This window comes from Ranitomeya imitator, chromosome 2, assembly GCF_032444005.1.
Source record: "Ranitomeya imitator isolate aRanImi1 chromosome 2, aRanImi1.pri, whole genome shotgun sequence".
Lineage (NCBI taxonomy): Eukaryota > Metazoa > Chordata > Amphibia > Anura > Dendrobatidae > Ranitomeya > Ranitomeya imitator.
Window position 1 is genome coordinate 325733586 of NC_091283.1, and position 21152 is coordinate 325754737.

The 21152-nt window shown below is 45.0% G+C and overlaps 1 protein-coding gene across 2 annotated transcripts in view; it reads right to left on the reverse strand.

The window, feature by feature from the left end:
• The window catches only part of LOC138663527 (zinc finger protein 182-like), a 41810-nt gene that overhangs the window by 4492 nt on the left and 16166 nt on the right, over window positions 1-21152 (reverse strand). For both annotated transcript variants that reach the window (XM_069749766.1, XM_069749767.1), the window contains exon 10: window positions 18893-18983. In XM_069749766.1, coding sequence (XP_069605867.1) covers window positions 18893-18983 — 91 coding nt within the window. The remainder of the gene's footprint in view (window positions 1-18892; window positions 18984-21152) is intronic.

A 21152-nucleotide genomic window follows, 5' to 3' on the forward strand; every position in this document is an offset into this window, starting at 1 on the left:
CATCATGGGCAACTTCAACATCCCCATTGACACTTCCCTCTCAGCCGCCACTAAACTTCGGCCTTGCTCAATGGTCTTCTACAGCCACTCACAAAGATGGTCACACACTGGACCTCATCTTCACCCGCCTCTGCTCCCTATCTAAGCTCTCGAACTCACCTCTTCCTTTTTCTGACCACAACCTACTCACATTCTCTTCTCTCTCCACTCCTTGTCTACAACCCCCACCCCACAAACTCTCACATCCTCGCAGAAATCTTAAACACCTTGATCTTCACCCACTCTCTGAATCCCTCCTCCCTCTCACAGACATAAGCTCCCTACACAATGCGGATGATGCTGCCGCTCTATATAACACCACAATAGCTGCAGCTTTGGAATCTCTTGCCCCTCTGACACATACCAAAGCTCGCAAAATCAGCAGACAGCCCTGGCAAACCAGCCTGACCAAAGAACTGAGGCGAGCTTCCAGGGCTGCTGAGCGCAGATGGAAAAGATCCCACTCCAACGAGCACTTCATCGCATTCAAACAGTCCCTCACTACTTTCAAAACCACGCTCGCCACAGCAAAACAAACCTACTTCTCATCTCTCATATCCTCCCTGTCTCACAACCCCAAACAGTTATTCAACACCTTCAATTCTCTCCTCCGCCCCCCAGCACCTCCTCCCTCCCCACTCATCTCAGCTGAAGACTTTGCCTCATTTTTCAAGCAGAAGATTGAGAACATCAGAGACAGTTTTAGTAAACAACCCCCAGAACCCTTCCTCCCAACTACCCAGCCCTCCACCCCCAAAACCAACTTCTCCACCATTACAGAAGACGGACTCTCCACTCTACTCTCAAGATCGCATCTCACCACCTGTGCACTTGACCCACTCCCATCCCACTTCATCCCAAACCTCACCACAGTCTTCATCCCAACCCTAACCCATATCTTCAACCTATCACTAACAACTGGCGTTTTCCCCTCAAGCTTTAAACATGCCTCAATCACACCTATCCTCAAAAAGCCCTCTCTTGACCCATCCTCTCTATCTAGCTATCGCCCTATATCACTTCTCCCCTTTGCCTCAAAACTACTGGAACAACATGTCCATCTTGAACTGTCCTCCCATCTATCTTCCTGCTCCTTCTTCGACCGCTTTCAATCAGGCTTCCAGTCACACCACTCCACTGAAACTGCCCTAAGGTCACCAATGACCTATTAACCGCCAAGAGCAAGCGACACTACTCTATCCTCCTCCTCCTGGACCTGTCTTCTGCCTTTGACACAGTGGACCATTCCCTGCTGCTGCAGACCCTCTCATCCCTTGGCATCACAGACTTGGCCCTATCCTGGATCTCGTCATACCTAACTGACCGGACATTCAGCGTCTCCCACTCACACACACCACCTCCTTACCTCGCCCCCTATCTGTCGGAGTCCCGCAAGGATCAGTTCTAGGACCCCTGTTCTTCTCCATTTACACCTTTGGCCTGGGACAGCTCATAGAATCTCAAGGCTTTCAGTATCATCTTTATGCTGACGACACACAGATCTACATCTCTGGACCAGATATCACCACCCTACTAACCAGAATCCCTCAAGGTCTGTCTGCCATTTCATCCTTCTTCTCCACTAGATTTCTAAAACTTAACATGGACAAAACAGAATTCATCATCTTTCCCCATCTCACACGACCTCCCCAACGAACCTATCCATTACAGTAAACGGCTGCCCACTCTCCCCAGTCCCACAAGCCAGCTGTCTTGGGATAATCCTTGACACCGATCTCTCCTTCAAACCACATATCCAAACCCTTTCCACTTCCTGCCTCCAACTCAAAAATATTTCACGGATCCGTACATTCCTAAACCAAGAATCTGCAAAAACCCTAGTCCATGCCCTCATCATCCCCCGCCTTGACTACTGTAACCTCCTGCTCTGTGGCCTCCCCTCTAACACTCTTGCACCCCTCCAATCTATTCTAAACTCTGCTGCCCAACTAATCCACCTGTCTCCCCGCTATTCCCCGGCCTCTCCCCTCTGTCAATCCCTGCACTGGCTCCCCATCACCCAGAGACTCCAGTACAAAAGCCTAACCATGACATAGAAAGCCATCCACAACCTGTCTCCTCCATACATCTGTGACCTCGTCTCCCGGTACTCTCCTGCACGCAACCTCCGATCCTCACAAGATCTTCTAAACTCCCCGCTTATCTCCTCTTCCCACAATCGCATACAAGATTTCTCTCGTGTATCCCCCCTACTCTGGAACTCTCTACCACAACATATCAGACTCTCGCCTACCATCGAAACATTCAAAAAGAACCTGAAGACCTACCTCTTCCGACAAGCCTACAACTTGCAGTAACCACCGATTGACCAAACTGCTGCACGACCAGCTCTACCCTCACCTACTGTATCCTCACCCATCCCTTGTAGATTGTGAGCCCTCGCGGGCAGGGTCCTCTCTCCTCCTGTACCAGTTGTGACTTGTATTGTTCAAGATTATTGTACTTGTTTTATTATGTATACCCCTCCTCACATGTAAAGCGCCATCGAATAAATGGCGCTATAATAATAAATATTATTATTATTATTATTATTATTATTAATAATGAGCCTTCAAGTTCTTTGGAACTGGTATATTACTAGAGGAGTAGACAAAGCTAATGGCGTCGATAATCCATCTAGCTACGGTTGCCCTTGTTACTTTAAGACCTTTCCTAATTCCTTGGAATGACACAAATAAGGATTCAGTATTTCTTCACTGTTTTTATATGGCTAAATACTGTACCAAGACCCGTTTACCATATAGCGTGTGAAATCTCTGCTCCTCTGCATTTTTAGGATTGCTAAAGAGAGGGGAGAACAATTTCTTGGCTCCCATAAAATATAGATGCCACTTTTGGATGATATGCTGGGTCTGGTCTCAACATACTCTATTTTTCAGATTATAAGACACGCTTTTTTTTCCTCAAAATTTGAGGGGAAAATGGAGGTGCATCTTATAATGCAGATACACCTTACTGGTAACGCTGCAGGCCGCTGGGTGGGATGAGGGAGTGTGTCGGTGCTACGGGGTTTTTCGGTACTGCGGGGGCCCTGCTGACATTTTGTGATAGGAGAGAGCCCACGCAGTTCCATGGTTTCATATGCGGTGGACTCCGGGAAAATGGCCACCGGGGGGCCGCACATGTGCAGACGGAGATCTCGGCACCAAGATATCAGGAGATTGAGATCTCAGCGCTGAAATCTCATCTCCTGAGATCTTGGTGCCAAGATCTCCATCTGCGCATGTGCCGCCTCCTGGAGGCCATTTTCCCCAGAGTCTACTGCATAGAAAACCATGGAACTGTGGGGGCCCTGGCCTTTCACAAAATGTCAGCAGGGCCCCCGCAGTACCGGAGACCCCTGCAACAGCACTGGACGCCTGAAGCAGCACGCCGCGCATTGGAACACCCCCTCATCCCAGCCTGCGGCCTGTAGCATCACCCCACTCCTGCCTCCTGCAGCAGCGACTGCTGAACCCCGCTTCACCGCAGCTACCACCCCCAGTAAGCAATAAGACTCATGGATTACAAGAAGCACCACCATTTTATTTAAAAAAAAAGTATAATACAAAGAGGGAAAAATAATAAACTGTGTAACATGTATTCCCATTAAAACTATAAAGTTTAATACCAACTATTTAAAAAAAAAAAAAACCAACACACCAAATCCCAGTGTAACAGAATAAAGATCTACTCCATACGAATAACCTAGCAGTTTCCCTATGCTTAGCTGCTGACCCTACCTATCAGTGGAGGTTGGCACCCTATAGACACGATTTGGCGCCCCCACTCAGTGGCGGCTATCCCTAACTCACCCTGTTAAATACCTATTAAACTATAGGTGGGAAAACAATAAGCAGCAAAAAGAGATGAAAGGAAAGTACTTAATAAAAAAAAGAAGGCTATAGTACAGAAAATAATTCCCCCATCATAAAGTGCTAATATATGTAGCTTATAATGCAGTAACGTACATCAAGCAATGACCCTATGTTATAATGGCCGCTTCATGTATGAACAAAATCTGTACTCCATAGGACTCAAAGATAACAGGACAGAATGGGGAAAAATAAAGCCATAAAATGACAAGATAAAAGGCCTAATTCAAAACAGTGAACCCATCATGAACCACATATCAGCTATAAGCAATACACAATTTTGTGAATATGGATGGGTAACAGCAGGGCCGGCGTCAGCACCCGGCGTACCGGGTCAAATGCCGGGGCCCTGAACAAATGGGGGGGCCCACTCGTGGCCGGGATACCAGGGAGCCTGGGCTGCTCCCCCAGCAGCTTCGCAACTACTTGAGCTCAGCCGTCACTTAAATAAACATGGCCGCGCACAGTGCACTCTGCAGCGATGTCTCCGCTTCTGCTAGTAATGACGCGGCCGGGCGGACACACAAGCAAAGTTAAAGGCACAGTGTCTGCCTGACCGCATCATTAGTAACAGACACAGCTGCAGCGTGCACTGTGGGTGGCCATGTCTGTTTAAGTGACGGCCATCGCTCAAGCAGCACTCCCTCCATATTCACATGCCAGAGGAGCCTGATGGGTGACAAGCCTGGGGGAGGTGAGTGAGGCTTGTGTGTTGTGTCTGTCTGTATGTCTGTGTATGCCTGTATGATGTGTATATCAGTGTGTTTGACTGTACATATTTATGTATTTTTGTGAATTTGTCTTCAAATATATGTATGTAAATATCTGCGTATTGTATGTGTATATCTGTGTATTGTATTTGTGTGCATGTCTGCGTATTGTATTTGTGTGCATGTCTGCGTATTGCATGTGTATGTCTGCGTATTGTGTGTGTGTGTGCGCATGTCTGCGTATTGTGTGTGTGTGCATGTCTGAGTGCTGTGTGTGCATGTATGAGTACTGTATGTGTGTGCAGCATGTCTGCATACTGTATGTGTATGTCTGCGTATTGTGTGCGTGTGTATGTCTGCATATTGTGTGTCAGTGCGAATGTCTGCGTATTGTGTGTGTGTGCATGTCTGCGTATTGTGTATGTGTGCATGTCTGCATATTTGTGTGTGTGTGTACACACACATGTCTGCATATTTGTGTGTGTGCATGTCTACGTATTGTGTGTGTGAGTGCGCATGTCTGCGTACTGTAGATGTGTGTGTATGTCTGCGTATTGTGTGTGCATATCTGCCTATGTGAAGGATGAGGGGGAAGGCTAGGCCCTATGTAGTATATCAATATTTCTCCTCCGTATCTGTGCATCATGAATCGTGGTATGTGGGCCCACTGAGACTCTTTTGCCCGGGGCCCACAAAATCCTGGAGCCGGCCCTGGGTAACAGAAAAAGAAGTATATGCGGGAGTTAACCCAAGAAAATCTTAGCTTCCAGCAGATAGCCTCATGGCCTCTTTTTGCTGCTTATTGTTTTCCCACCTATAGTTTAATAGGTATTTAACAGGGTGAGTTAGGGATAGCCGCCGCTGAGTGGGGGTGCCAAATATTCGTGTCTATAGGGTGTCAACATCCACTGATAGGTAGGGTCAGCAGCTAATCATACAGTGGGGCAAAAAAGTATTTATTTAGTCAGTCAGCAATAGTGCAAGTTCCACCACTTAAAAAGATGAGAGGCGTCTGTAATTTACATCATAGGTAGACCTCAACTATGGGAGACAAACTGAGGAAAAAAAATCCAGAAAAATCACATTGTCTGTTTTTTTAACATTTTATTTGCATATTATGGTGGAAAATAAGTATTTGGTCAGAAACAAACAATCAAGATTTCAGGCTCTCACAGACCTGTAACTTCTTCTTTAAGAGTCTCCCCTTTCCTCCACTCATTAGCTGTAGTAATGGCACCTGTTTAAACTTGTTATCAGTATAAAAAGACACCTGTGCACACCCTCAAACAGTCTGACTCCAAACTCCACTATGGTGAAGACCACAGAGCTGTCAAAGGACACCAGAAACAAAATTGTAGCCCTGCACCAGGCTGGGAAGACTGAATCTGCAATAGCCAACCAGCTTGGAGTGAAGAAATCAACAGTGGGAGCAATAATTAGAAAATGGAAGCCATACAAGACCACTGAAAATCTCCCTCGATCTGGGGCTCCACGCAAAATCCCACCCCGTGGGGTCAGAATGATCACAAGAACGGTGAGCAAAAATCCCAGAACCACGCGGGGGGACCTAGTGAATGAACTGCAGAGAGCTGGGACCAATGTAACAAGGCCTACCATAAGTAACACACTACGCCACCATGGACTCAGATCCTGCAGTGCCAGACGTGTCCCACTGCTTAAGCCAGTACATGTCCGGGCCCGTATGAAGTTTGCTAGAGAGCATTTGGATGATCCAGAGGAGTTTTGGGAGAATGTCCTATGGTCTGATGAAACCAAACTGAAACTGTTTGGTAGAAACACAACTTGTCGTGTTTGGAGGAAAAAGAATACTGAGTTGCATCCATCAAACACCATACCTACTGTAAAGCATGGTGGTGGAAACATCATGCTTTGGGGCTGTTTCTCTGCAAAGGGGCCAGGACGACTGATCCGGGTACATGAAAGAATGAATGGGGCCATGTATCGTGAGATTTTGAGTGCAAACCTCCTTCCATCAGCAAGTGCATTGAAGATGAAACGTGGCTGGGTCTTTCAACATGACAATGATCCAATGCACACCGCCAGGGCAACGAAGGAGTGGCTTCGTAAGAAGCATTTCAAGGTCCTGGAGTGGCCTAGCCAGTCTCCAGATCTCAACCCTATAGAAAACCTTTGGAGGGAGTTGAAAGTCCGTGTTGCCAAGCGAAAAGCCAAAAACATCACTGCTCTAGAGGAGATCTGCATGGAGGAATGGGCCAACATACCAACAACAGTGTGTGGCAACCTTGTGAAGACTTACAGAAAACGTTTGACCTCTGTCATTGCCAACAAAGGATATATTACAAAGTATTGAGATGAAATTTTGTTTCTGACCAAATGCTTATTTTCCACCATAATATGCAAATAAAATGTTAAAAAAACAGACAATGTGATTTTCTGGATTTTTTTTTCTCAGTTTGTCTCCCATAGTTGAGGTCTACCTATGATGTAAATTACAGACGCCTCTCATCTTTTTAAGTGGTTGAACTTGCACTATTGCTGACTGACTAAATACTTTTTTGCCCCACTGTAGGTAAACTGCTAGGTTATTGGTATGGAGTAGATCTTTATTCTGTTACACTGGGATTTGGTGTGTTTTTTTTAAATAGTTGGTATTAAACTTTATAGTTTTAATGGGAATACATGTTACATATTTTAAAAAAAATTATATTTTTCTCCTCAAAATTTGGGGTATGTCTTATAATCCGGTGTGTCTTATAATACGAAGAATACGGTGACTATCTTAAGTGATCTGTGTAAACAAGTGGTTAATTTATAGAGCCTGTAAGTCACTGACTCTACGGGCTGATCTTAAAGGTACCTTCACACATAACGATATTGTTAACGATATCGTTGCTATTTGTGACGTAGCAACGATATCGTTAATGAAATCGTTATGTGCGACAGCGACCAACGATCAGGCCCCTGCTGGGAGATCGTTGGTCGCTGAATAAAGTCCAGAACTTTATTTCGTCGCTGGACTCCCTGGAGACATCGCTGGATCGGCGTGTGTGACACCGATCCAGCGATGTCTTCACTGATAACCAGGGTAAACATCGGGTAACTAAGCGCAGGGCCGCGCTTAGTAACCCGATGTTTACCCTGGTTACCATGCTAAAAGTAAAAAAAAACAAACACTAGATACTTACCTAACGCTGTCTGTCCTCCAGCGCTGTGCTCTGCACTCCTCCTGTACTGGCTGTGAGCCGGAAAGCAGAGCGGTGACGTCACCGCTCTGCTTTCCGGCTCACAGCCAGTACAGGAGGAGAGCAGAGAAGCAGAGCACAGCGCTGGAGGACAGACAGCGGTAGGTAAGTATCTAGTGTTTGTTTTTTTTTTACTTTTAGCATGGTAACCAGGGTAAACATCGGGTTACTAAGCGCGGCCCTGCGCTTAGTTACCTGATGTTTACCCTGGTTACCGGCATCGTTGGTCGCTGGAGAGCGGTCTGTGTGACAGCTCTCCAGCGACCAAACAGCGACGCTGCAGCGATCCGGATCGTTGTCGGGATCGCTGCAGCGTCGCTTAATGTGAAGGGGCCTTAAGGCCACCAATATTACCGTTGTCAGGATGAGTATCTTGAATGGTAATTTGTCTAAGGGCTCAAAGGGAGAGCTCGTTAAAGCCTCCAAGACCAGGTTTAGATCCCAAGGAGGAATTTTTGGGGCTGGTATCAGTCCAGACCTATCACATTGCATAATGAATCTAATTATCCATCTATCTGCCACTAATTTATAATTACCGTATATATATTCGAGTATAAGCCGACCCGAGCATAAGCTGAGACCCCAAATTTTGCCACAAAAAACTGGGAAAACGTATTGACTCGAGTATAAGCATAGGGTGGGAAATGCAGCAGCTACTGGTAAATTTCAAAAATAAAAATAGATACTAATAAAAGTAAAATTAATTGAGACATCAGTAGATTAAGCGTTTTTGAATATCCATATTGAATAAGGAGCCCCATATAATGCTCCATAAAGTTCATGATGGGCCCCATATTAAAATATGCCCCATATAATGCGGCACAAAAGGTTAATGATGGTCCCATATTATGCCCCATATAATGCTGCACAAAAGGTTGATGGCCCCATAAGATGCTCCACAGAATAATATGCCCTATATGCTGCTACTGCTGCTGTGATTTAAAAAAAAAAAATAATGACATACTCACCTCTCATCGCTGGGAGCCAGGTGCCGGTGTCGCTGCAGGCTCAGGCCCCCGGCACTTGCGATATTCACCTGTCCTCGTTCCACTGCTGCGCGCCGCTGTGTCTTCCAGGTCTCTGCATCCTCTGACCTGAACGTCACAACCAGAGGACGCGGAAGATATTCAAATTTTATGGACTCCATCGTGAAGGGTCTGTAGACCAGAAACTTGTTCAGTCCCTTCAGGTTGACTATTGTCCTGAAGGTGCCTGTGAGGAACTGGACACGGACTAAAGACTATTGGACCAGTGCCTGTAGAGCAGAGTCCACTGATCTAGGAGATGCAGACTTTTCCAGCACGGAGCACCAGTTGTGTCAATATTGTTTTATTAGAGATTTGATTGCTGTGTTTTATTATTGATTAGCTTGCTCATCAGTTTAGCCTCAGGAATCAATGTTTTCAAAACCCCGAAACAGCTGTCTGTGGATGGATACCATGCTTGGCATAGGTGGCTTTCCTTCATAGGATGCTGCCCTTCCCGTGGTTGTTCCTTCCCGGGGAAAGGCCTGGCTATTCACTGCTTGCGTCGAGAAACACGTGATGGTATCTCCGCAGCTTCTTTACATGCATCTGCATATTTCCCATAAGGGATGGGGGCAGTGTTCTGGAATCACTGCGTTGAGAAACACGTGATGGTGTCTCCGCAGTGTTGGATGTTTTGGTCTCCCCGAGGCCAATCATCTGTGCCTTTATAGCCTTTTTACTAGGCACTGCTCCTAATAGCCAGATTCCTACTCCACACTGATGAGGGGCAAAACCCCGAAACAGCTGTCTGTGGATGGATACCATGCTTGGCATAGGTGGCTTTCCTTCATAGGATGCTGCCCTTCCCGTGGTTGTTCCTTCCCGGGGAAAGGCCTTGCTATTCACTGCTTGCGTCGAGAAACACGTGATGGTGTCTCCGCAGCTTCTTTACATGCATCTGCATATTTCCCATAAGGGATGGGGGCAGTGTTCTGGAATCACTGCGTTGAGAAACACGTGATGGTGTCTCCGCAGTGTTGGATGTTTTGGTCTCCCCGAGGCCAATCATCTGTGCCTTTATAGCCTTTTTACTAGGCACTGCTCCTAATAGCCAGATTCCTACTCCACACTGATGAGGGGCAAAACCCCGAAACAGCTGTCTGTGGATGGATACCATGCTTGGCATAGGTGGCTTTCCTTCATAGGATGCTGCCCTTCCCGTGGTTGTTCCTTCCCGGGGAAAGGCCTGGCTATTCACTGCTTGCGTCGAGAAACACGTGATGGTGTCTCCGCAGCTTCTTTACATGCATCTGCATATTTCCCATAAGGGATGGGGGCAGTGTTCTGGAATCACTGCGTTGAGAAACACGTGATGGTGTCTCCGCAGTGTTGGATGTTTTGGTCTCCCCGAGGCCAATCATCTGTGCCTTTATAGCCTTTTTACTAGGCACTGCTCCTAATAGCCAGATTCCTACTCCACACCGATGAGGGGCAAAACCCCGAAACAGCTGTCTGTGGATGGATACCATGCTTGGCATAGGTGGCTTTCCTTCATAGGATGCTGCCCTTCCCGTGGTTGTTCCTTCCCGGGGAAAGGCCTGGCTATTCACTGCTTGCGTCGAGAAACACGTGATGGTGTCTCCGCAGCTTCTTTACATGTTTTCATTCAGTGACTGCAAGCAAAGGAGGACGTGCGGGACGGATCTAATGTAAACCTAAAGGTAAATGTAAAGCAATCATTCTATCAATCTCATCTGTATCTCAAGGTCTCAATCCATTGTGCTGCCAGCAACTAGGCCCATTGCGTGGATGGGGATAGTAGACCCACGGGCGCCATCACCACAGGGGGTCTCACTTGCAATCATAGGTGATGGGTCTCAGCATGAGGGAAACACCCATACAATGCACCGTTAGCTTTGGGAGGGGAGCGTTTCCCAAGGGTCAGGCGACTTGGGGTGGGGTATTGAGGACGAACGAGGAAATGTTTTTGGAGGAGTGGTCAAAAACAAGTCGGTGGACATCCACCGGTTAGATTTGAGCTACAAGGCAGCGTTTGTTACATTCGCTGCTCTGGCCGCTAACCTGACTGCGTCCAAGGAAGCATCCACAAGGAAGGAAGCAAGCAGCATCTTGCATTAGCAGGAGATTTGCCAGCATCTTTTATGTCAGAGTGTTATTCCAGATCTGATCATCGAGTTGCTGTAAGCAGCCCATCATAGATCTGGCCGTGCAGGTTGCTGCTATTGCTGGCTTTAATGCCCCTGCTAAAGATTACCATGTTTGTTTTAAATAAATTTCAGCTTTACTGTCCAGGGGGTCCCTAAGAGTTCCCAGATCCACAAAAGGTAAGGTGGCATTTTTTGGAGGATTTTGCTACATCAATCTTAGGGGTCTTCTCCCATAAGCCTGTTTCTTCCTCGTGAAATGGGTTCCTCCTTTTTGATGCAGGCAGTAGCGGACCCTTTTTATCACGTCTCGTCCATTGTTTTACAATGAGCATTTTAATTTTTTCATTTGACTGGGAATGAGCACCTCCATTTCTGTTTTAAACTACCAAACATGATGTCCTGAACTGTAGTAGGGGTTTTAGAATGTACGATACCTATGGTTGTCCTAATGGACCTTACCCAGTTGTCAGTATCTTCCGAGAAAAGGGACCTATTTAACATGGTGAACTTTCACAAAGATCACTCACCATTCTGAAGTTCAGTCTCGCTGCTGCTGTGGTGACAGTGTCTGTGGCTGAGGTTCCTGCTGCTGTGGCTTCTCAACCACATCCATGCTTGAAGTTGCTACAAGGTGCCATCTTCTTTTGACCATCACATTATATATAGGGATAGTCCTGTCACACCTCTGCCGGCACCTCCCTGATTTTCAGGTCATACATAATTCAAATCCGGTGCGCTGTGCGCAGGGTGTTAGGGCTAGCGGAACGCACCGAGTAAATATAGATGTTTTTATTGATATTGGTGCATTCGCAGCCCGGGGTCCACCGTGCAGGAGAACCTGCTGCTAGCAAATGGCAGCACTATATGGCGGTATGGACTAACTCAGTTAATTCACCGAGTAGCCGTGAAAGCAAAGCACTGTGCCCTGTTAGACTTCACAGAGGCACAGGCTAACTGCCCAAACAGAGAGCAGTCAGTGGTCACGCACACGCATGCACACAAAACTCCTCGCCGGAGGTGCCAGCATTCTAGGGGCTTATTTCAGCCGGGTCCCTAAACACACTCTTACGTGACCACACTGGCGCAAAGCACATAAAGCAATACTATCGCATAGCTGTGCGGCAATGTGAGCCTTAAATAGTTGCAGCACGTACATGACCTTCCTAGAAGGACCAATGAGAGGCTGCCACAGAGCGTGAGCACCTACAGGACCTTCCTGAAGGACCAATGGCCTTAGCTGCAGTATCTGATCATGTGACCCTCGATCTCCACTGAGGGATCTTACTCTGGGCATGCTCAGAACGAGAAAAGCAGGACTTAGTCCCAGAAGCGTCTGCTCGCCGCTGCCCAGCACTGACTTCAATGGCAGAAGCAGGAAAAGCAGCAGTAACTCTTTGTACAGAGTCAGACTGAGCGAGACGCTGGGACAGACGTCTCCGTTGAGCAGTCTCCACTGCGGTAGGAGAAGAATGGGAGACCGCAGCGGAGAAGGCCCGAGATTTCCCCTGTGCAGAGGCGGGAACAGTGCCCCAATACATTGTTTCTGAAAACTATTCCAGGTAGATCTGCATTCAAATAGCTACATGGCTCTCCTTCCCTGCTTAACCTGCCATGTGCCCAGACAGTAGTGTACAACCATATATAGGGTATTGTCGAATTCAAGAGAATTTGGAAAAACATTTGTAAGGTCCATTTGTTTTCTATTATTCTTTGTGAAAAATTTTCAAAGTTATCACCACATAAAGTGACACACGTCAGATTTGAAAAATGAGTCCTGATTAGGAACACAAAACTGGCTATAGTCAAAAACTCACTATAGACCATAACATCTACTGAAATTATCAAACTCAACAGTCTCCATAAGTAATGAATGAGTAACCAGTGGTGAAACCTCTATGGGGTAATTAGAGTATGGGATTTCGTGGCTCTGGGCAATTAAACTATCTTAAGGGCCAATATTTTCTGACAGATTAGTTTCTAGACATTCGAAGAGAACTTTTTATAGTACTGTAGAGCTGAGGTGTCTTAAAAGTAGATCTCGGACATTTGGAAGAGTCAGTGGAGACCTTTTTTAAAGACTACCAGACAGTTACAGATTCACATAAGTGAGGCAGACCGATTCCACATCAAACTATCATACAGAATGAACCTGTAAAATATAAAAAAATACCCACACAGAATAATGTTTGGGAGAGAGCTCCAACACTAAACCGCAGTTGAACTTATTTATGGTGGACCTTTGGAGCTACTGTGTGTCAGTTTTAAAACTCATTGAAAAGTGAGGTGAAATTTTAACCCAGCGCGTTCCAATTCACCAAACAATTTTGCCTCGATCTACATAATGGGGAAAAAGTGAAAGGAAAAGTTTTGGAGGCAAATTGACAGCTGCCAGATGTGAACAAGGGGGGCTTAAAGAATGAGCGCGATGGCGCCAAAGAGTATATACCGTACAGTTGCTAAGGTGGTGCCCCGACATGGGATACACACCACACACAAAATGCGCCACACACTACCACGTGCTTGAACACATATACCACCCTCAGCACACGTTTCACCACACATACACCAACCTCGCCACATAAAAGTCAAAACACAAAAGTCGCCACTCAAAACTCGCCACGCACACCTGTTTAGATCTCTCCCGATACCAATTTCAGCCAAAACGTTCTCTAGCCTTCACGCTACAATCTCTAAATTTATATGGCAGAACAAAAGAGCTAGAATCCCTCAAAAATTAATGTTCTTTCATAGGAGACATGGAGGAGTTTCGCTTCCAAACCTATCTCTATACTACAAAGCTGCACAAATAGCACAACTAACAAATATTTGCGCCCAAATTAACAAACCAAGGTGGGTTCACATGGAGTCGCATCTTATCAAGCCACTTTCACTTCCAGGCCTGGTGTGGTCTACGGGAAAATTCCGTAAAGAACTCTCTCTAACAGCACCTTATACAGCTCACTCCTTCAATTTATGGAGAAGAGTTAAGGTACCGTCACACTAGACGATATCGCTAGCGATCCGTGACGTTGCAGCGTCCTGGCTAGCGATATCGTCCAGTGTGACAGGCAGCAGCGATTAGGCCCCTGCTGTGCTGTCGCTGGTCGGGGAAGAAAGTCCAGAACTTTATTTGGTCGCTGGACTCCCCGTAGACATCGCTGAATCGGCGTGTGTGACACCGATTCAGCGATGTCTTCGCTGGTAACCAGGGTAAACATCGGGTTACTAAGCGCAGGGCCGCGCTTAGTAACCCGATGTTTACCCTGGTTACCATCGTTAAAGTAAAAAAAACAACCGCTACATACTTACCTACCGCTGTCTGTCCCCGGCGCTCTGCTTCTCTGGTCTGGCTGTGAGCACAGCGGCCGGAAAGCAGAGCGGTGACGTCACCGCTCTGCTTTCCGGCTGCCCGGCGCTCACAGCCAGACCAGAGAAGCAGAGCGCCGAGGACAGACAGCGGTAGGTAAGTATGTAGCGGTTGTTTTTTCTACTTTAACGATGGTAACCAGGGTAAACATCGGGTTACTAAGCGCGGCCCTGCGCTTAGTAACCCGATGTTTACCCTGGTTACCGGGGACCTCGGGATCGTTGGTCGCTGGAGAGCTGTCTGTGTGACAGCTCTCCAGCGACCAAACAGCGACGCTGCAGCGATCCGGATCGTTGTCTGTATCGCTGCAGCGTCGCTTAGTGTGACGGTACCTTTAGATTCAAACACTCATTGCAATCTGATCCCTCACCTTTGACCTCTATACTAGGTAACCCGATGTTTACCCCAGGTCTTAATTCACATTTGTTCGCGTGGTGGATATTAAGGGGGATTACTACAATAAAACACCTTTGTAACCCATTCAATGTTCTGATGGATAGAGCAGAATTCATAAGGAAATTTGAACCCCCGATTAGAGAAGCAATGAACATTAATCAAGTTTTACACTTAGCTGGGAGTTTGACACATGGTAGACGCCCCGGTCCTGTCTCCAGTTTTGAACAAAAGTGCCTTTCTGATCCTATGGGCAGAGGGACGATATCATTGCTCTATTCAATTACAAACCCGCCCCATGATCGGGAGAAGCTGAGATTCATGGGACAGTGGGAGGAGGAGTTGGGTGTCGAGCTGTCGGTGGAGATTTGGAGGAGGTGCTGCGACACGTTGTCCAAGGGCAGTCATCAATCCTCATTAGTAGAGACCTCGGTCAAAGTCCTTCACAGGACCTATTTAGTGCCAACTAAACTCCATAGCATATTCCCGAATGTCTCAAACTTGTGCTTTCGGGGATGTAACTTACCTGGGGACATGACACATATATGGTGGACATGCCCAGTGGTATCCAATTTATGGCAAAAGATTAATCTTCTGGTGGACCAATTGGCTGGGAGAAAAACCAGTTTGGACGCCTCTGTTTTCCTCCTTGGGGCGGGACACCCGACTCTTCCTAAAAGTCTATTTAAGTTGGCTACTTTCCTCTTTATGGCTACTAAAATTCACATCACTTCGAAGTGGAGGTCCCCCACGCTGTCGCTAGAATTGGTTAAGGATAGGATGAATAAAATCATGCTTTATGAACGCATTGAGGCTACCAGAAATGACATGTGGGATCAGTTCTTCAAGATATGGAGTCCATGGATGGACCTGCAGCCTAATCTACTTTTGAGTCAGACTCTACGCCTGTCCTCATAGGGGTTGGAACCTGTGGGGACAATGATTGATACATTTTAAGATGTAAATGCAGTCCCCCTTTCCCTTAATGTTTCCTCCCTATGTTGTCTTGGTATTGTCTTCCCCTACGTTTAAAATAAGTTTATGTTCATATATTTCTCAGTTATAGACTCCCCTGCGAGGGAGTACATCTACATTTAAATTTCGTACTGTTATTGAAAATTTCAATAAAAATTTTTTAAACAAACTCGCCACGCACAAAATTCGCCACATGCAAAACTAGGCTCACGCAAAACTCGGCACACTTGCAAAACTCACCTCATGGAAATCTCACCACACGCAAAACTTGAACACGTGGAAAAATTGCCACATGCACAAAAGTTGCAACACATGCAAAAGTTGCCTCATACACAACTTGTACATACTCAAAACGCACCACACAAAACTCGCCACGTGCAAAACTTGCTGCACACAACTTGCTACACTAACCTGTCACATGCAACTCGACACACAAAAAGTTGCTACACGCATGTCGTCACACAAAACTCACTCACAAAAGTCGCTACATGCATGTCGCCACACTCAACTCAACACACACAACTTGACACATGAAACTCGCCCTAAAACACACACAAGTCTGGTATTATCCTTCAAAAATAAAAATCTGGTTAATAAACAGACAAACTACAAGAGCAACAAATGTGCCATATAGGAATTAAGGCAGCTGTCAGTCACATGACCTGTCTATTACGTGTATGTGTGAGCTAATATATACTGCCAGGGGGAGGGCTTCCTGTTGGCTGGGGATTTATCAGGCTGCCAATAGCAACCAATCACAGCTCAGCTTCTATTTTGCTACAGTTAATTAATCTGAGCTCCGATTGGTTAATACAGGCAGCAAAGGACATCCTCAGTATAAAAAAAGCTTGGGTGAGGTAATAGCATGTCAGTTAGGGTGTGTTGGTGGAAAGGCTGATGTCAGTCACATTAACTATGTGAGAGGATATAGAAACTGCCAGTTACAGACTATTTTTACCACAATAATGCCTCATAAGAAAAGGAATTCCATGGCACGAATGTCAGCTGATGCGAAAAGAAAAGCTGCATTACGGGCCAATGAAAAATGTGAAGACCGAGAAACAAGGATGACATACATGAGAACAGCAGCTGCTTCCTCAAGAGCCAATGAACTTTCTGAGGAGAGGGAAGGGAGGCTTGCAGACATGAAAACAAGAACTGCTTCCTCAAGGGCCAATTAACTTTCTGAGCAGAGGGAAGTGAGGCTTGCAGACAAGAGAACAAGAATTGCTTCCTCAAGAGCCAATGAACTTTTTGAGGAGAGGGAAGCGAAGCTTGCAGATAAGAGAAGAGTTGCTTCCTCAAGGGCCAATGAGTCATCTCAGCAGAGAGAAGGCCGACTTGCCACTAAGAGAATTGCTATTTCTTCCACCAGGGCACAGGAAATGGTTGGAGATTTGAAACATGCTGCCTTTTGTTACAAGTCAGACATAAACTATCAGCATAATCCTAAAGTTTAGATAGGAAAAATGGATGTGGTCTGCATGTACTGCAGTGCTCTGAAATGGAAAGATGAACAACCAGGCTTATGCTGTGCAAATGGCAAGATAAAACTTCCATCTCTCCTGTCACCACCAGATCCCCTAAAGTCTCTGATGACAGGTACCAGTGCAATATCAAAGCATTTCTTGGACAACATCAGGAAGTACAACTACTGCTTCCAAATGACATCATTTGGTGCAACAAAAGAAACGTCTACAACAGGATTTATGCCGACATTTAAAGTTCAAGGACAGGTTTACCACTCAATTGGCTAAACCACTGGACAGATCATCTTCCCAAGCAACGTTTGTTGTATCGTGACTTCCATTGAGGAGTTGAAAGCAAAGGTTTTTCCAAACATTCAACTCCACTTCAAAAATTCTGGCTGGCTGTGTGAAGGGGCTATTCTTGCTCCCAAAAATGACATCGTCAACAAGATCAATCTTCAAATTCTAAATCTCCTTCCAGGTGTGTGCACAACCTACAAGTCAGTGGATACAGTAATAGACCCTGCTCAACCATAATTTTATCCAACTGAGATCCTCAACTCCTTGGAGCCACAAGGACTTCCTCCTCACAACCTGTTTCTAAAACCTGGAGCACCTATTCTGCTATTGAGAAGTTTGGATCCACCAAAGCTGTGTAATGGAACAAGACTCTTGATTAAGAGCCTGTTTCCACATGTAATTGAGGCAACCATTTTGACAGGATGTGCCACAGGAGATGTTTTCATTCCAACAATTCCTCTCATTCCATCTGATTTGCCTTTTCATTTTAAACACCTCCAGATTCCTGTTCGACTGGCATTTGCTATGTCCATCAACAAGGCTCAGGGACAGTCCTTGAAAGTAGTTGGAATCGATTTACAATCTCCATGCTTTTCTCATGGTCAACTTTATGTGGTCTGTTCAAGAGTTGGAACAGCCAAAAATCTGTTAGTCTTTGCACCTGAAGGAAAAACTAAGAATGTTGATTATCAAAAGGCTCTCGAATAAGCATTACTTGGCCAATTTAGTTAAATCTGTGTGGAATATCTCTGGTGTTGAAATACATGTTGTGAAATGCTTCTATTAGCTTAGTTTTTGCCTTTTAATAATTACATTTCTATCTTTTTGTTTTGTGGTTTTTGTGTGCAGAATAAATTTTTGTTAACACATACTATTTTGCTAACAGCAGTTATTAACCCGGGCGAAGCCGGGTAGTACAGCTAGTTCAATCATAAAACTGAAGATTGGCCAGAAAGACTGGACCTGGTCTTGTAGGGACCATATGAGCACATTCAGCAGCACGGGAGAAAGAAGATTCCAATAAGATTTCAGGGATCTAGGAAGCCAACAGCATCATTACCCTCCGCTTTCTATTACAGGCCCATCATAATATTTTTCTTCAAGTGATTTTCTAACTTGTCAGCACATTCTACGTACGGCGTCATTTGACTTTGTAGTTTACAAATCTGGGCATGTAATGGTCAGCGTCTTTTCACTTCAGTTGGATCTACCAGGTGGTAAGTTCTTAAGAAAAGGGAATTCAATAACCAAAGTCATTTGAACAGTTTTGGGTGGTTGACTATGCCGTGGTCTAGAAGCAAAATGGCGACTCTGGAGCGGCTACACTACACCACTGATAAAGCAGCCACAGATGGTGACTGAAAAGAATCTGTGACTTCTCTGAATTTAGTGGTTACTACTCACCTGGGTAGTCATATGTAAGAAACTCCTCTTTACACCACTCATCCACCCTCACATATGTCTCTGTACTATTAATATGGGTCAGATCTTCACCCTGAAATAAATATTGTAAAAGTCACATCTATGATCAGCTCGAATCCTGCCATCTCCACCATTCTCATTACACTGGTCAACACAAAAATATCATCAGCAAAGGTAATATGTCTGTTTTCTGGAGTTTGATGTGCTGATTCCAAAAATATGCTTAGTTTTGCTCTATCACAAATTTTCTGAGATCGAAGTATTTTTGTTATTACGTTATTTCTGCATTTTCAATGTTTGTGGTTTTGCCATGTTATTCCCATTTCTTGGTTTGTCTTACTTAAATGTGAATTCTCTTATAGGAGCATCATTAGTAAAGGTTTTAGTGAGTTTTATGGGAAGGAGTATTGCCAGTGCAGTCAACCAATGACTTTTTCTCGGAAAGTCACATGTTATGGGGAGGAGCTAACTGTTATGAGGCGGTAAGATTTGAGTCAGTCAGAAAAGGATGGTGATGGCAGCAAGGACTGGTATGTGAGACTGACAGGAGACAGGCCTCTACAGGAATCTGAACTCTGCCACAGGGAGATAGAAGGGAAGGCAGTGAACAGCAGCCATTGTGAGGATTTTCACTGTATTTCCGGGAGGGCAAGTCGCTCCAGAGGGAGGAAAACAGCACAGCCACTGAGGTGTAACTGAGTGAGGGTCTCCACAGAGAGAGAACCTGAAAGCAGCCAATATCACACTGAGAAACTAGCTGCCTGCAAATGTTCATCTGTAAGGAATAGGCTGACCCAGTTACTTCACAACTGTATATAGTTATCTACCAGATTACCCCCAGTAAAATCAGTTCTAAATACAAGCTGCCTCTGTCATCTCTGGGGAAATATCTACATACAGCTATTGCTAAAATTTCAGTTTGTCTGATTTTTCTCTTTATCGGTATATTTGAGTAAAATGTAAATTGCTCTTTTATTCTATAAACTACTGACAACATGTCTCCAAAGTTCCAAGCAATGCATTTTGTATTTTTTTTCTGAAAATGAGAAAAGGCCAAAATAACAAAAAAAATGCATTGCTTGCAGACCTCAAATAATGCAAAAAAAAAACAAAAAAAACAACAAGTTCATAATCATTTAGAAACAACAATACTAATGTTTTAACTCAGGAAGAGTTCAGAAATCAATATTATGTGGAATAACCATGATTTTTAATCACAGCTTTCATGCATCTTGGCATGCTTTCCACCTATCTTTCCCACTGCTTTTGGGTGACCTTATGCTATTCCTGGTACAAAGATTTAAGCAGTTCTTTGTTTGATGGCTTGTGACTCTGATTTGGGAGTGGCTATTTCTTGGGGCTCTTGCTGGCAGCTTGTGTCACTGACAGTTTAGGGCTTGCTGGGGCTGTTAACCTGTTAAACCCAATGCGAATGGCCTCTTTGAAGAACTGAATCAAGAGTATTTTGTAGCAGATTGGTGATTGTTTATTGACTTATCACAGAGAAGTTTGAAAACAGTGTCGCTTCACAATGGAAATACGAAACCATCAATCCCATTACTCACTCATGTCATCTAAAGGAAAGTTATGAAAATCTGTTAGTTGTTTTGGATGCTATACAATATAAGCATCATCAATGGAATATCTGTGGAGATTTGAAACTGATTGGTCTGCTAATGGGATTGCAAAGAGGTTTCCCAAAATATTGTTGCTTCTTGTGTTCATGGGACAGTAGAAATACAGTAGAGCATTATGTTCGTCGTGATTAAAGACAGAGAAACATCTATGCTCCAGGTAGAGACAATGTTCAGCATAATCTTTTTTCTCCACTACATATAAAGTTGGGATTGATTAAAAGCTTTGTGAAAGCCATGGCAAAGACAAATTCACAAGGGCTCCAGTACATTTCACGGAAATTCTCCAGCATTTCACCAGCAACACTGAATGAATGGGTATTTGTTGGTCCTCAGATCAGAGAGGTTATGAGTGATGATGTGTTTGAAGGAATTTGAAATAAGGAATTGAGATCATGGAAAAGCTTCATGTGGATCTGTGAAAACGTCTTATGAAAAGAAAAATCTCCAGAATATGTTGAAGGTGTTGAGGAACTGCTAAATGCATGCCAGTGTCTTGGATGTCGCATGCCTCTGACAATGTACTTTTTGCATTCACATTTAGATTTCTTCCCTTAAAATCTAAGGGATGTAAGCGATGAACAAGGCGAGCGGTTTCACCAGAACAT